General features: G+C 38.6%; 1 protein-coding gene across 1 annotated transcript; it reads left to right on the forward strand.

The window, feature by feature from the left end:
* The first annotated feature begins 363 nt into the window (after window positions 1-363).
* On the forward strand, window positions 364-14,940 carry LOC137284637 (histone acetyltransferase KAT2A-like). The gene is made up of 17 exons (XM_067816528.1): window positions 364-578; window positions 1,001-1,124; window positions 1,498-1,643; window positions 2,649-2,738; window positions 3,170-3,351; window positions 3,868-4,059; window positions 4,540-4,649; window positions 6,096-6,254; window positions 6,833-6,978; window positions 8,384-8,592; window positions 8,845-8,971; window positions 9,914-10,024; window positions 10,599-10,742; window positions 11,126-11,292; window positions 11,598-11,664; window positions 12,770-12,854; window positions 13,219-14,940. The coding sequence occupies exons 1-17, from the start codon at window positions 390-392 to the stop codon at window positions 13,410-13,412; spliced, it is 2,442 nt and encodes an 813-aa protein (XP_067672629.1). The 5' UTR covers window positions 364-389; the 3' UTR covers window positions 13,413-14,940.
* The last annotated feature ends 471 nt before the right edge of the window (window positions 14,941-15,411 follow it).

A 15,411-nucleotide genomic window follows, 5' to 3' on the forward strand; every position in this document is an offset into this window, starting at 1 on the left:
TATACATCGTTAAAATTTAACAAGATACACAGATTCATCAATTACTCATTTAGCTTTGTAACGACATATTACCTGACAATATTTCTGATCAATCTACAGAAAAAAGGTAGGGCTCTTTTGGGCCCCTGCAAATAGAAGGAGTCAGAAACCAAGCATATAAGCATGTGTACAAATGCAGTTTAGATTAGAATTTTACAAGAATAGATTTTGTTTCTTGGTTTTTCGTATTATCGATGCAGAAGGCAACTTTGTTAATGCAATCAAGACAATACTGGAATATCGCGATTTTCATACTTCGACTCGTACCGATACGCTCATCAAAGTTTTAGTGCAAGTTGTGGACAGAGGATATGCCTGGAAGAGTGTCCTCCCCTTGATAACACACCAAAATGGCGTCCTCGGAGGACTGCACGCTCGATGATGATGGTTCTCATCATAAACAGACATCAGTACAGGGAACAACTGCAGAAATGAGCCGACCAAACAACTTCCAAAGAATTGCTCAGAAGAAATTACTGGTCAAAAGTTTCCCACGCAACAAAAAACTTGAGAAATTAGCAGTTTATTCATCGTGCAAAGTAGGTCACTATCTAGCGGCAGAACAGTGTTTGTAAACAATGTCAGCATGGACAGGAAGTAACAAACAGATTATACCGAAACATGCTGAACCTGAATTGTTCTCAGACTTTGATCACGTGTTATTTCTTATAATTTTTCAATGTGTTAATTTATTGGCTACATCCTTGTCAGTAAATTGTTATGTTTAGTGACACAAGATAACGAAATTATGCAATTTAAGTTACCCCGAAGTATCTCTAGTTCTCAAATTTTTTTTCACAATTTTAATCATTGACTTGTGACGGTTAGACATCACAATTTGCTGAACAGTGGCCTTAGATAAAAATAACCCAGAACATATTAACAAGTCAAAATATCAGTACTATGTTTTCTAAATTTTACACATTTTGAAAATGTAATGCATATTAATGGTTCATTTCAGTCAGAGAACTGCAAATGCAATGGTTGGAAGAATCCCAATCCACCTCCAACGCCACCTCGAGTGGATGTATCACAACCACTTGCCAGCCTCACAGACCCATGTCGCAGCTGTAACCATGCCCTTGGTACGTCATATGACATCTGGATTTTAATTTGCAATTGAAGGATAGAACACCCAGAGGATTTTGTAAAACCCGACATATGAGGGGTTTATATCAATAAAAAGAGGTGGGAAAGTATTTATTTAAAGCATGAATCGACCTTTGTGGATACATTAAATTGTCGACTGTTACCAAAGTACAATGCAAGAACTACATGAAGAGGTCTTTAGTTTACTTGTATGTCCTCTACACAGATTTATGCTTAATTTTCTGAAATGCTGTTACTGAATATAAAAAGTATCCAGATAGAAGTTGCCCTGATTGGTTGTATCATCAATAATGTGAATGTTCCCTTGTAAAGTTATGTTTGTCTTCATTGGACTACCCTATACTATAGGTGCCCATGTATCACATCTCGAAAACACAGCGGAGGAGGAACTGAATCGCCTGCTGCGTATTGTGGTGGATGTGGAAAATCTGTTTATGTGTGTACACAAAGAAGAAGATGCAGAAACGAAACAAGTGTACTTCTATCTCTTTAAGGTAAATACATGAAACAGTAAACCTTAACTACAGTCGTGCCCCGTTTATCCGAACACTTATGTTTTTATTGAAATTGTCCGGATAAGCAGATTTTCGGATATCTGAATCATGAGCCATGTGTACAAAGAAACGTACAAAGAGACGAACATAGTAGGTATCAGACATAATCTTTATTGAGTACACATAAACAAATATCAGTGCATACAAAAATGTCTCATACCTGCTCTTGCAGTAATGTTCGCTTGAAGAAATCAGTCATAGCTTTTTGCACTGGCTGTGTAGAAAAGCGAGGACTTTCGCCGGTCAGTTCGTCACTGTCGACATTCACAAGATCATCGGCAGTAACAGTCACAGTTGCAACTTGTGCATAAGATCGTAGTGCATCGCGAAGTTCAGACAAGGCCATGTCCTCAAAATTAACTCTGTGTCACCTTGCTTCTCAGAGGTAGTTTAATCTTCTCATGCTTCAAAGACTGCCGACTTCTTTGTTATGTCACGCGAGACCCACGGTAATCGTGTGTGTAAACGTATAGGTCCTCAGCCATCCGGATATACAAGACAAAAATGTACATAATTTAGTGTTTTGTATGTAAAAATGACCATACGGTTACGGAAACCGGATTTCCGGATAGGTGAGTAATTTTACAACGTTATGAATTCATTTTAAGGAATTTTGGTTTGGAAGGAGAGTTTTCCAGATATCTGAGGTTCGGATAAACGGGGCACGACTGTATTCTTGTTTATGAATAATTTATCTTGAGGTTTGAAGCAGGCAGAACCCATTTCTTACCATGAACAACATGTTATTATATAGAAATGGTGTTACTATAGCCTGAAGGTATTGTCTTCTCAGGGAACTGACTGTGTTTGTGTGCTTTCAAAGCAAGACTGCATTACAGCTTCCCCACATTACCCATTCTTAGCCAGCTTCAAAGTCAGCTGTGTGTAGTGTGTAGTCATATAGATATCAATAAATCACATTTAACATTGGTGTTTTTATTACAGCTGCTGCGGAAATGTATCCTGAACATGAGCAACCCCACAATAGAGGGGCCCTTAGGAAATCCTCCATTTGAAAAACCAAGCATCGCAAAGGTATGCTTGAGAAATATGATCATATTTCATGTATAAGAATTCCTACCATACACAATGTTACGTGCCAAAGTACCCAGGGCGGCCATACATGGGTACAATATGTGACGTCCATTTCTAGTGTCTCCCATTGATATTGCTGGAATATTGCTAAAAGTGGTGTAAAACTAAACACACACTCATCTAGTCTGATCTTTATCACGTAATTATGATATGCTGGTCATCCTGATAATATTGGAGACAAAAAATGGTCCTGTGTCTTACATGTTTCTTATGATTGGTGATTTAACCCTACATTGTGTGGTTTCATCATTATTATGTTTATCAAAGAAGATAAATAGTTATAATCAGTTGCTCATCATGAATAATTGAAATGTCTCCTACTATTGTATACAACACATTTAATCTATAGGTGTTATTGGTGTCTATTGCAGGGTGTTACTAACTTTGTGGTGTACAAGTTTGGCCACCTTGCTCAGAAGGAATGGCAGACAATGTATGATCTGGCCAAAATGTTTTTACATTGTCTGAATCACTGGAAGTTAGAGACACCAGCTAGTCGGGCTCAGCATGCTGGAACTGAGGACATGAATGCCTACAAGGTCAACTACACAAGGTGGGTTTGTGACCTGCTGACACAGTAATGCTGGTGATATGTCAGAGATTAATCTGGACATGCTCAGAGACTGAGTCCAAGACTGTGTGAAATGACAGTAATAAGAAAATATGCACATTGAATATATCAAATTTTGAAAACCATGGGTTTTTCCCAAACAGTGGGCCAAGGGTCCTTAGTTTGGATACCTGGGTATTTCCTGTCTAATGCAAAATATTTTATACAGTGTTGTTCTAGAACTTGCAGTCATGTTAGAAGCCACTCTGTTATCATGTCTTTCTTATCAAACTTACTTAATTACAGTAAATACTGACCATCTGAATATGATGAATTCTTATAACTGGTTACAACTACAGTCTGGATGGACCCGTGTTTGTGATGAAATGTTTTCATTCTCATGTGTGAACAATCAGTTTAGAACTCAGACCTTGTTGTGCAACAGACTTATTACACAAAGTTTATGCTATACTGTTGATGTGCTTATGTTTTATATATATGTGATACTTTCACTGGTAGATGGCTATGCTACTGCCATGTACCAGCATTCTGCGACAGTCTGCCAAGGTATGAGACTACTCTGATCTTCGGCCGCACTCTACTGAGGTCTGTCTTCCAAACCATGAGGAGACAACTCTTGGACAAGTTCCGAGCTGAAAAAGACAAAATGCCCCCTGACAAAAAGACTCTTGTCCTCACCCATTTTCCCAGGTGAGTTGTCATTTTCTGTTATGAGATTCTGTGAAAAAATGTGTCTGGACTAGACAATCCAGTGATCAACATCATGATCACGGATTCATGTGACATGAAAACGGTGAAATGCGTCGTCCAGGTCAGTTTGCCTGACCCCCAAATCCTGTTACAGTGGTTATTTCTAACAAGCGGCATAGGTTGCTCAGCACCAATTTTAACCTGGATCTTCACTGGGGTAGTAGTACTAGAATAAGTTAGATCTGTTGAATGTAAGCCAGCCTTTTCAGTTAAAATACAGAATATGGTTTTGTCATTTATAATTCTTAGTCTTATTCTGGATGTGCAGAAAGTATATATAAAACCCAGTGTGGGAGAACTTCCAGTTTCTCTAATCAAAAGGACAATTTTTGTTTCAGTCACCATCAAGTGTTAATTTTGGCTGAAGCATGAAATGAAGGCATCACCAGACTCTGAGATTATGGTGTTGTCTTGTTGCAGGTTTCTGTCTATGCTTGAGGAGGAAGTGTATGGCTCCAGTTCCCCAATATGGGATCCAGACTTCTCCCAGAACCCAGCCAACATCCCAATATCTCCAACACCGCTACCAAGTAAGAGGATCCTCATGTTGTTCAGCATCAAAGAAAACTTTTGCACAAGATACCACTTTGTACTTATGTTGAAAGATACATAATCAGAATTTGTGAGGTCTCCGTCCTAAGTATTAACAGAGTCAAAGGAATTATCATTCTCTTCCCACAGTGGTTACTTGTCATATCTTCCTACGTAACCTCTGTTCTAATACGACCCTTTCATGGTGCGAGTGTTTAAGACTCATGATTGGAGGCAATCAGATTTAGAAGTGCTATCAGCGACCTTGTTTCAAAAGTGATCGTTCACAAGATCTCTGTAATTTCCGGATGCATCATGAAAACTAGAACCTCGATACTCAAATGTTTCTTCTAGACAGAACTCATGTCATGTCATATTTGTTTCTCCACATTGCTTGTATTTGTCAAGTTGAATCTAGGTCGATGTAACACGTGTTCTGATTGGACAGAAAAAGAGGGAGATAAATCTGCTGCCATTTTTTGCCGCTAGGGGATTTTTACGAGAACCGCAAAGTATGGCCGTATTAGAACAGAGGTTCGTAGGAAGATATGGCCAGTAGGCTCTGTGGGAATTGAATGAGGAATTATTTGTACAGATCTGACGATTTCTAAATGTTATGTTTTTTAACAAGTTCTTACTTGTTTCAAATATATGCTTATCTAATTAAAATCTCAGATTGTAATGAAACTGAAATAACATTTAGCTGTTGTTACTTAACCCCTTCATCGATGTGGGTGTTTCTTCCACTGTGTGCATTTGTAATGGTTAGAATTAGGGGATTGAGGAAAGTGAAACTTTGTATGTGTATGTTTGCACGCAAAAACTGGAAGATGAACAGAATGTGGCTCTATTTTATTTCTAATGAGATGGAAGTACTTGATCTGTGTTTAGTGATAGAAACATTCTCTTGTCATGTGAAATGCCCTGATTAAATTCTTCAAATGATTGCATTGTGTAAGGCCCATTTCTGGTGTCCTCCACCACCTCGCAGGAAAGGTGGTGAAAGAGGCATGAATCCTACTCCCCCATTTGATGAAAGAAATCATGTATTGCTTTGTAGTTTCATGTTATCATGATTATACAGTTTGAATTAAATGTAGTTTTAAATTCAGATTTACCCGTGAAGGTCCCGGAGTAGAATAGGCCTTCAGCAACCCATGCTTGCCATAAAAGGCGACTATGTTTGTAGTAAGAGGCGACTAATAGTATTGGGTGGTCAGACTCACTGACTTGGTTGACACATGTCATCGGTTCCCATTTGCGCAGATCGATGCTCATGTTGTTGATCACTGGATTGTCTGGTCCAGACTCAATTATTTACAGACTGCCGCCATACAGCTGGAATGTTGCTGAGTGCAGCGTAAAACTAAACTCACTCATTCACTTTAAATTCAGATTGCTTGTCATGCTGTATGTAGTCTTTATGTCTGTGACATTTGGTGTAGATGAAATTTCAGCAACACCATCCTCAGCACCAGGGGTCAGCGGTTACAACCGTTTCACAACTGGCGCCAACTCCGCTGGCCCTGGGCCTGAAGGCTTCACATCCATCAACATCACACCAGGTCTCATCACACCAAGAAGGCCTTCCAAAACAGAACCAGGTAATCCTACCTGCTCATACTACAGAATAGTTGTCCCCAGTGTAGTGTTCATTGTCAGACCTGTGACGATCCAGGTTAGAATTCATTTTTCGTCTACCATGCTTGTTGTAAAAGGCAGATAATGGGATTGGGTGGTCAATGCTCACTGACATGGTTGACACATCATTGGTTCCCAGTAATGTAGATAGATATTCATACTGTCGATCATTGGATTGTCTGCTACAGACTTGATTATTTACAGACCGCTGCCATATAGTTGGAATATGGCTGGGTGCAGCATGAAACTAAAATCACTCACTGACTGAAGGACATTGTAGGGCATAGTTGGAGCTTGGAATTTGATTTCAGAACTCAACATTGATACTCAAGCAGTCAGCCAGTGATTTGTCTGTCTGTCTGTCATGTTCCTGACTATAGCATAAAATCATAGTCCCTGTTAACTCACAGGAGGTATTTGAATGAAGATTGGATGGTCACCATGGGTACATAGTATAGACATTTCTTTAGTGATTAACCTCAATAAGTAGAATTGGAGAATTGTGACGGTAATATGGATGATGTGCCTGTATGTTGTGCAGGTCAAACAGGGGAGAAGAGAAAACATGAGGACAGTCTGCTGGCAGACGAACTGAAGAGGAAGAAGATTGAAGGCGATGTTTCATCAGACACGGTTGCTGAAATACTTGCCACCATTACAGATCCTGGTCAAATGGTTGGACCTGATGTAAGTCAGATGTTTGGATCAAATTGTACTGATAGCAGAAAAGTTAGAACTGTAAGCTGAGCACAATATAGTTCAAGATATGAACAAATGCAGGGATGTGAATTTGAGATTGGGATATTAATAGAGAAAGGGCTTACACATAGATTGCAACTTACGAAGTCAGGATTGACTAAAGAATTTACCTCGGTTTTGGTTATTTTCAGCTGTGTTTTGAAATCAATATTGTCCTCCTCTTTTTCATTATACTACAGCTACCAGTTTATAAATTCTCTTTACAGAATATGAGTGTTTGCTTTATCAGTTCCCATGTGAAAATCAAGCTTGTATGGACATTATAATGTCCGATAAATCTCCACTATACCCTGGATGCATCTACGGCTTGGCCCGACAATCTTATTACCTCCCTTTGCTGGTTCCGTATTCTCACAGGAGCCAATCAGTTAAGCCAATGTTACATTCGAGCTTGCCAGTGTCAACAAAGACAGCAGTTGCAACTGCGAAGGTTTGTTCGCAGTGAGACTCTGATTTTGGGGAAATAATTCAGACAATTTGATTGGTCCGAAATGTTTTTAAAAAATACATGCACAAACCCCTTCTACCTCTTACAGAGTACCTCTGCATCTTTTGTTCTGCCAAGTTTAATCAGTTAGATAATTTAAAAAACGGAAGTGAGTTGTGATTGGTCGCTCAACTTCCCAGCATAGACACCTCATTGGGTAAAAAGCCTGCCAAGGGAGATAATAAATTCATCATCCAGGGCATCCAGGGTTTAGTGGAGATTTATCAGAATATATACCCAGGAGATATCCAGGTTGTAGTGTCTGATGTGACATGTCTTCCAAGTGGTGATTCTGGGTTATACTGAGTACCCAGTTTCCTGATCATAGAAGATAACTAAGGGTCAGGCACATTTGGGTGAATGCAATTCATTTTATCCTGATGGGCAGGAGTGTTACTCATGATGTGAAACACTTGTCTAAAGGATTCCATGGTAGTGTTGGAAAATCAGAGGTATATAGCGAAATTATAATAGCTCTAAATCTGATTTGAAACTGAACATGTAGCATGATGTTTTAAATTAAAAATTTAGAGCTATTATAATTGTGTTACATATGTCTGATTTTCCATCACAGTACATTTGTCTCCATTCTACCATAACCGTGTTGTTAAGATTTAAAAACAGTACATACTGTTTTGGAAAATCAGAGGTATATAATGTGATTATATACCTCTGAATGACTTTGATTTACCAATCACAATCAAGTATTAACTGAAGTCATAGCAGAATGCTGATTGTGGCACAGTGCCACAGATTAAATTAATAAACAAGTAAAGATCTTGAGGTATTGACACTCTGATGAAGCTCTTTGTTACAAAACATTCATCTGTCATTTGTCTGATCCAGCCGACTCTTTTCCCTACCCACACGGCCCGGGATGAGGCAGCACGACAGGAGGAGAACAAGGGGGTTATCAACTTCCATGTCATTGGCAACTCTCTCAGTCAGAAGCCCTCTAAACAGATCTACATGTGGCTGATTGGTCTACAGAACGTCTTCTCACACCAGCTGCCTAGGATGCCCAAGGAGTACATCACAAGACTTGTGTTCGATCCGTGAGTGATTGATGACTGTTTTGGGCACACCATTTTGCATTCTAAGTGGATATTGTGATCTTCTGTGGTGGTCACATACAATGAAGATGTTTATGTTGTCATTAACATGATTAACTCTTGCCTAGATTATGTGTATTGTACCAATAACAGATAACACATATTATACACTTGACACACATTGTAAATGTCAGATGCACATTCCTTTTCCAATCAAGGATTTGTAAGTTCCTGTGATCTTTGTTTGATTTTCAGAAAACACAAATGTTTATCTTTGATAAAAGACAAGAGAGTCATAGGTGGGATCTGTTTCCGGATGTTTCCTACCCAGGGGTTCACAGAGATAGTATTCTGTGCTGTGACATCTAATGAACAGGTCAAGGTGAGTAGGTCAAGGTAGTCATACTAAAAGGTCAAGGTCAACAGAGCAAACATGACAATGTCACTTGATTGATGCTGTAGAGAGATCAAACAAGGAGCAATATATGTTCAGTTCACAGTCAATCAAATTTCCATTTGGTTATGTTGCTGATAACAGTGATCTTCAAACATTTTACTCACAGTTATGCATCTCATGTGCAATGTGCTTAACTCACTTGTGTCAAGGTAGTTTAAATGTGTAGTATAAATAACATACATCTGTAAATAAAGTCTCTGTTAAGTTTTCATATGGATTCTAAACATGCAAACCTGAGTGGTAAGTTTGTGAAAGAAGACAACAAGATGATTATACAGATGTTGATTATTCATGCTATCTTGTCATACACATGAGCTGTAAAAAGGAGAAATCAGTTTCAGAGGAGGGACTATTTATATTGCTATAGAATTGGTGATGTGTTGCCTTAAAACAGGAATATGAATTGCTGCATCAGTGCATGCGAGATCATGGTTTTATTTCCTCAATTCTTCATGATGATGGCTCTTGATTTGTACCCCACATGGGTAAAATGTGTGAAGAGCATTTCTGGCATTCTCCTGGCATGATATTGCTGGAATATTGTTAAAGGTGGCATAGAACTAATCTCACTAGATTTGTCTCAGTATTATACCCAGTAGGTTTGGTCAGGGTATGGTCTTAAGATCTTCATCACTTTGTGTTTTCCTCCCACACTGAGCCGCTGGTCCATGAGGTGACTTGAATACTGTGGTATGGAACCCAACTCTTTCACTTACAGTTGTAAATACTTGAGAAAGGAGGGTGCACACTTCATTTTCACCCGTTTTCACAAGTCATATAATATACTTTGAGGACAAATGGGGGAGGTTGCACACCTCTGGAATAAGCCTATGAATAAGACTTTTGTCACACTTGAATTGTTTTCAGGGTTATGGAACACACCTGATGAACCATCTGAAAGACTACCACATCAAGCACAACATCTGTCACTTCCTCACATTCGCTGATGAGTATGCTATAGGATACTTCAAGAAGCAGGTGGGGCTACAGTGTGATTAAACTCCTTACCATCATGTCACTATTTCACTTAAAGAACTTGGTGTCAAACACACTTACATTTTGTCTAAACAAATGTAAAGTATTCATTGGTGAATATTGGTTTCTGAACTTGAACTTGTTGAGATTTTTTATTGGAACAGGTAACCTGTGTCTTAAGAGACAGGATAATGGATCTGGCTGTCAGACGGTGAATTGGTTGATTGCATATCATCATAGACAAAATGGATAGAATTATTATTAAAATAGTCCCCTGTTATCAGAAATGAGCAGGCAATTGTAAATTGATAATGCCCCTCTAAATTGCTTGATGTCGGGCCATTACATTGCAGCAATGAAAACATTGACTGGTACTCTAATGTTGAGCATCGAAAAAATGGCAACTGGTTGTATGGATAAAGGTCAAGGTCGAATCTCGTCACTCTCATAAAGGTGTCTCAACTACATGCATGTATTGATCATTGGTCACAGTCAAGGAGCTGGAATATTGCTTAGTGCTGAGTTTAAACAACAAACTAAATGAAATCCTAAACTTGCTTGTTGTTGTTTACTTCAGGGCTTCTCTAAAGAAATCAAACTACCAAAGTCAGCATATTTGGGATACATCAAGGATTACGAGGGAGCCACCCTAATGGGATGTGAACTCAACCCCCGAATCAAGTACACCGAGTTCTCCCAGGTTATCAGGAAACAGAAAGAGGTGCGTGACTCATCTGTTGTTCTTTGTTCATCTGTAAATACATTGGCTGGAGAAATTTTTAGCGTGTGATAAAACTGTATAATCATTATCGTAGTCAGTGTTGCTCATTTATGATAGCATGTATTGCCCGTTATTGTCAGAAATGCATGCATGCATATGGTATATTTTGTATGAGTCTTCTCAATGAAGTATGAATGCTGCAAATCAATTACAGGTAGGACAGGAATTTTAGGTACAGGTTAGCCATTTTTGGTGCTATGAATCTGTAGGTAAAGATTGTCTTTCTTCCCTTGTTACAAGTAGTGTCCTACATATGTAAAGGCTACAAATAGTTTTCCTCTGGAAAGACTTCTGTGCTTTGTATAGTTGTTTCTTTTCTCCAGATCATCAAGCAGATTGTGGAGAAGAAGCAGGAGCAATTGAGGAAGATCTACACCGGTCTGTCCTGTTTTAAGGACGGAGTGCGGCAGATCCCCATAGAGAGCATCCCTGGACTCCATGAGTCAGGCTGGAAGCCAACCTTCAGCCCAGAGAAGGAGAAGGAGAAATGGTAGGAAGGGCTTTAACGCCTTGGTGTGTTTCACAGTAGCTTTGGTCAATTAAATAGTTTTTTTTTGAGAACTGCTCTTTTCTTGATATGTGTTAATTCAGAAAACCGTGTACAGGTCACTAGTGTCGTTCTTGATGCTGCACAGCTTTTCATTTGTGATAAGGGGCTCATGGAGTAACCTAGCGGTTACAGTGTTTGCTGCCTCGCCAAAGACCCAGGTTCATTTCCCCAGATGGATAAAATGTGTAAAGTCCCCTGTCATGACATTGCTGGAATATTGCACATGTGTTATAATTATCTTTCAGTAAAGACAATGCCCTTGACCCTGACCAGTTGTACAATGCTTTCAAGACTGTTTTGCAGCAAGTCAAGGTCAGTACTCCACCAGTTTTGTTCCAAAGTTGAAGCAGTACAATACGATTGTGGTGTAGTACATTCATACCATATTATCTTACCTCACACATGCTTTCTGATTGGCTAAGCGCTATTCTATTATTTTCAATGTACCCCACTTACAGGCGATGTATTATTTTCAATGTACACCGCTGGGAATTTCAAACTCTTCTGGTGCTTCATGGAAGGGAGATAACTCTAAATCTGTTTAGCATGTGTTGTCTGCTAAATGGCGATTCGCCTCGCACTCAACAGGAGTGCTTCAAACAGTTCAAAGTTAAAATTCAGGTGTTCGGTAAGATAAATACGTTGTTCACTGGTCCTCGGGATCCATGGGCTTATGTACCCTCGTGACCAGTGAACAACTTATATTGTATCCGAATACAGTTATAAGACATTGACTGACTTGCCCTGTTTTATGATGCCATACATTTTATAACAAGTTACAGTGGAGTCAAAAGGTGAACAATAAAAGGGACACTTCAACAACCTCCTTACTCAGTTCACACTTTTGTTTTATGATTTCCTAGCTGAGGACATTCACTGTGACCTCTTGCATGTGTGTGCTTACTGTAAACTGTACCATCTTAAATCCCAGAAGTTTAAAGTAGAAATTTATCAGTGTTTGATTCACCTGAAAAAAAGAAAGAATTTCATCTTGTGAAATATGAAGACTGTGTCAAGATGTTAGTCATAATGGTTCCATTGGGACTGCCATAGGGATACACATTGTATTTTGACCAACCATTGTTACACTTTTCCAAGACAAAGATAATAACAGAACATTTCTTTTTGTTTACAAAACCTCCCCTCTAGGTCTTTAAAATCAAATAGTGCAAGTGAGTTGATATATGTTAATCAAAGAAAACACGCACAGGTCACTGGTGTTACTCATGGATGAGCTTTCTCTTGTCATTTCAAAGGCCTGGGTTTGATTCTTCACATGGTTACAATGTATAATGCCTATTTCTAGTGTCCCCTGCCAAAACCCAACACACTCGCTATTCTAGGATGTGGCTATGATGATTGTAGAATATTGTTCTTTGTGTGAAGTTATGACAGCATTCATTGTTCCTGCTTGCAGAACCATGGCTCAGCCTGGCCATTCCAGAGGCCGGTGGACAAGTCTGAAGCTCCAGATTATTATGATCATATTAAATTTCCTATGGGTAAGAAAAAACATATCCTTTTATTGCTGAACTTATTCTAACAGTTGTAATTGATGAAGTACCTGTACTGTAAACATGATTTATTGAATATACACCATGTCATATTGTCCATCTGACGTTTACTTCCATCCGTTTACTTTTCTATAACTTGTAAATTGAAGAGCTGGATTGTTAAGATACAACAAAAGAAACGCAAGTTTTGAAAGAATGAAATCTGCTTAAACTAAGTTAAAGTAAGTGTTCATATTTATGTTTTCTGTTTAAAATCTTTTAAAAAAAGAAAAAAGTTGTGTTTCTTTTACTGTTCAGTATGTATTTCGAGGAATATACATTATGACTGCACAGACATCACTTCCTATTACAGATCTGAAAACCATGTCCGACAGATTAAAGAACAGATACTATTGTCACAAGAAACTGTTTATTGCTGACATGACCCGTATATTCACAAACTGTAGAGCATACAATGAACCAGACACTGAATATTACAAGTGTGCTAACTCAGTGGAAAAGTTCTTCACCATCAAAATGAAGGAGGCAGGTCTCTTGGACAAATGAATGTTTCCTAGCAGGGAGTGCTCATCATTTGATCTCTGACAACATGCATTATCACCTGGTGGACCTCCTCTGTCAGCGTGTAGTGACATGTACCGGTGGACATACCTGCTCAGCAATACAGTCCAGCAATACTGACCGAGTCTGATGAAACTGCTTGCCAAAAAGCCTTACCTTATATGCCAGTGTTGTGTAGCATCAACAAATTAAAGAAGATCAGAATTTCATAAAGTTTGTAATTGGGGCTGCAACGATTCACCCAGACCTCGATTCAAGCCAGTTTTCACTGTTGGACAGTGAATTCAATCTATTTCAATTTGATTCTTCATACAAGTAAAAACATCACATTTCATCTGAGTGTCAGAGTCGGCTTTTTTAGCGTGAAATCCATCATCAACTTGGCAATGTCTGCTAACAATTTTTATTGTTCTAGTATCCTGGCATCAACCATCACCTTATTTCAATGCTCAAAACAGCCTGAGTTTGAGTTAAGATATTGTTCTGGCTGTGTCGAAGTAACTTAAATAAGTATTCAAATTTTGAATCAAAATATTCAAAGAAAAATGGACATAGGATATAAAAAAATATGAAGTGCTTTTATGTTTTCTGGAAGGGTGATTGAAGAAATATACTAAGACATGTTGAGGGAACACGAAAAGTATTGGGGAGAGGGTTGTTATTTTGGTCAGTTTTTCTACATCAGTGGACCACATACCTTTATCATGTGGAATGGAATATACTAGAGTGTGTGGTGAATCAGAAGGTCTTGTCATTTTTAAGTAGCAGTTTGTGGAGTGGAGGAGTAGCTTATTCTTTGGCTTGGTATGCTGAAGATCTGAGTTTGATCCCATACATATAAGGTGGGGTGCAGTCATTGTCGATGTGTGACCAGAAGCATCAACATATTGCTCACTCACTGCATCACAGTTGACGAGGATCTTTCTCCAGAGAAATTGCCATTGCTTCCATAATTCCAACAGTTATTTACGACAGTCGGAGTCTGTGATCGTTGTATGAAACCCACGTCATAACACACCATGCGATCCTAGATTTCTACAGCACGTCCCAGAGCACATTTATATATTCATACAACTCAGATCTTTGTGTTAACATGTATAACATTTTCATTTGCAAAGAATATGTTATTACATTTGGTGCATTTATGTTCCCAGTCAGTGTTTTTTTGTCTCAGTTTAGTAGGCTGTGTGGTGGACAAATTGTACAGGTTACTGTGTGTTTTTGGACTAAGGCTGTTACTCAAAGTGATCTTAGTGCTAAGGTGATCATTATTCTAATATAACAAAGTTTTACACCAGTGGCAGCCCTTTGACCACACTGAGATCTCTTTGTAGTAGCTATGTCTCATTGAATGGGTGTGGTATGGTGTACAACAGATCATCATCATCATCATCATCATCATAATCATCATCATCTTCCTCACCTGCACAAAGTCCATCAACCATTCGTCTATTTATGTTGTTTATATGTAAATTTGTACAATATACAAACATAATAAACAATATAAGATGCATAATTTGTTTTTCATTTTTTAACACATCATCATTCCAGCTATATTGCATTAATCTGTACCAGACAATCCAGTGATGAAGTATTATCCGTGTGGTGTTTTAATGGGGATAGAGTGTTTCAAACATTCCTTCTGGACACCAGAGTATGCATGGTTGGGACGGATCCTGAAATGCACTGTAGTTAAAACTGAATATGAGCTTCCTTACCTGTAGCCTGATTCTAGGAATACTGAGACTTAAAGATATAAATTATTTATGGTGTAAAGGTTGAAACAGTGGAACCTGTTGTCAGCTGTGACAAGCAACTGCTGGTCATCCTGACCCAAGAATGTGTATTGAGGCTCATACTTTCAGTCACCTGTTTGCATTTCCCATACTCAATCTCTTACAGTACTGTGAACAGCTGTGTAAAGATAATCAGTCACAAACAGAAAAGGCCATTGTTTCCTGTATAATATCGTCAAATAAAAATC

Source organism: Haliotis asinina, chromosome 5 (genome assembly GCF_037392515.1).
Source record: "Haliotis asinina isolate JCU_RB_2024 chromosome 5, JCU_Hal_asi_v2, whole genome shotgun sequence".
Lineage (NCBI taxonomy): Eukaryota > Metazoa > Mollusca > Gastropoda > Lepetellida > Haliotidae > Haliotis > Haliotis asinina.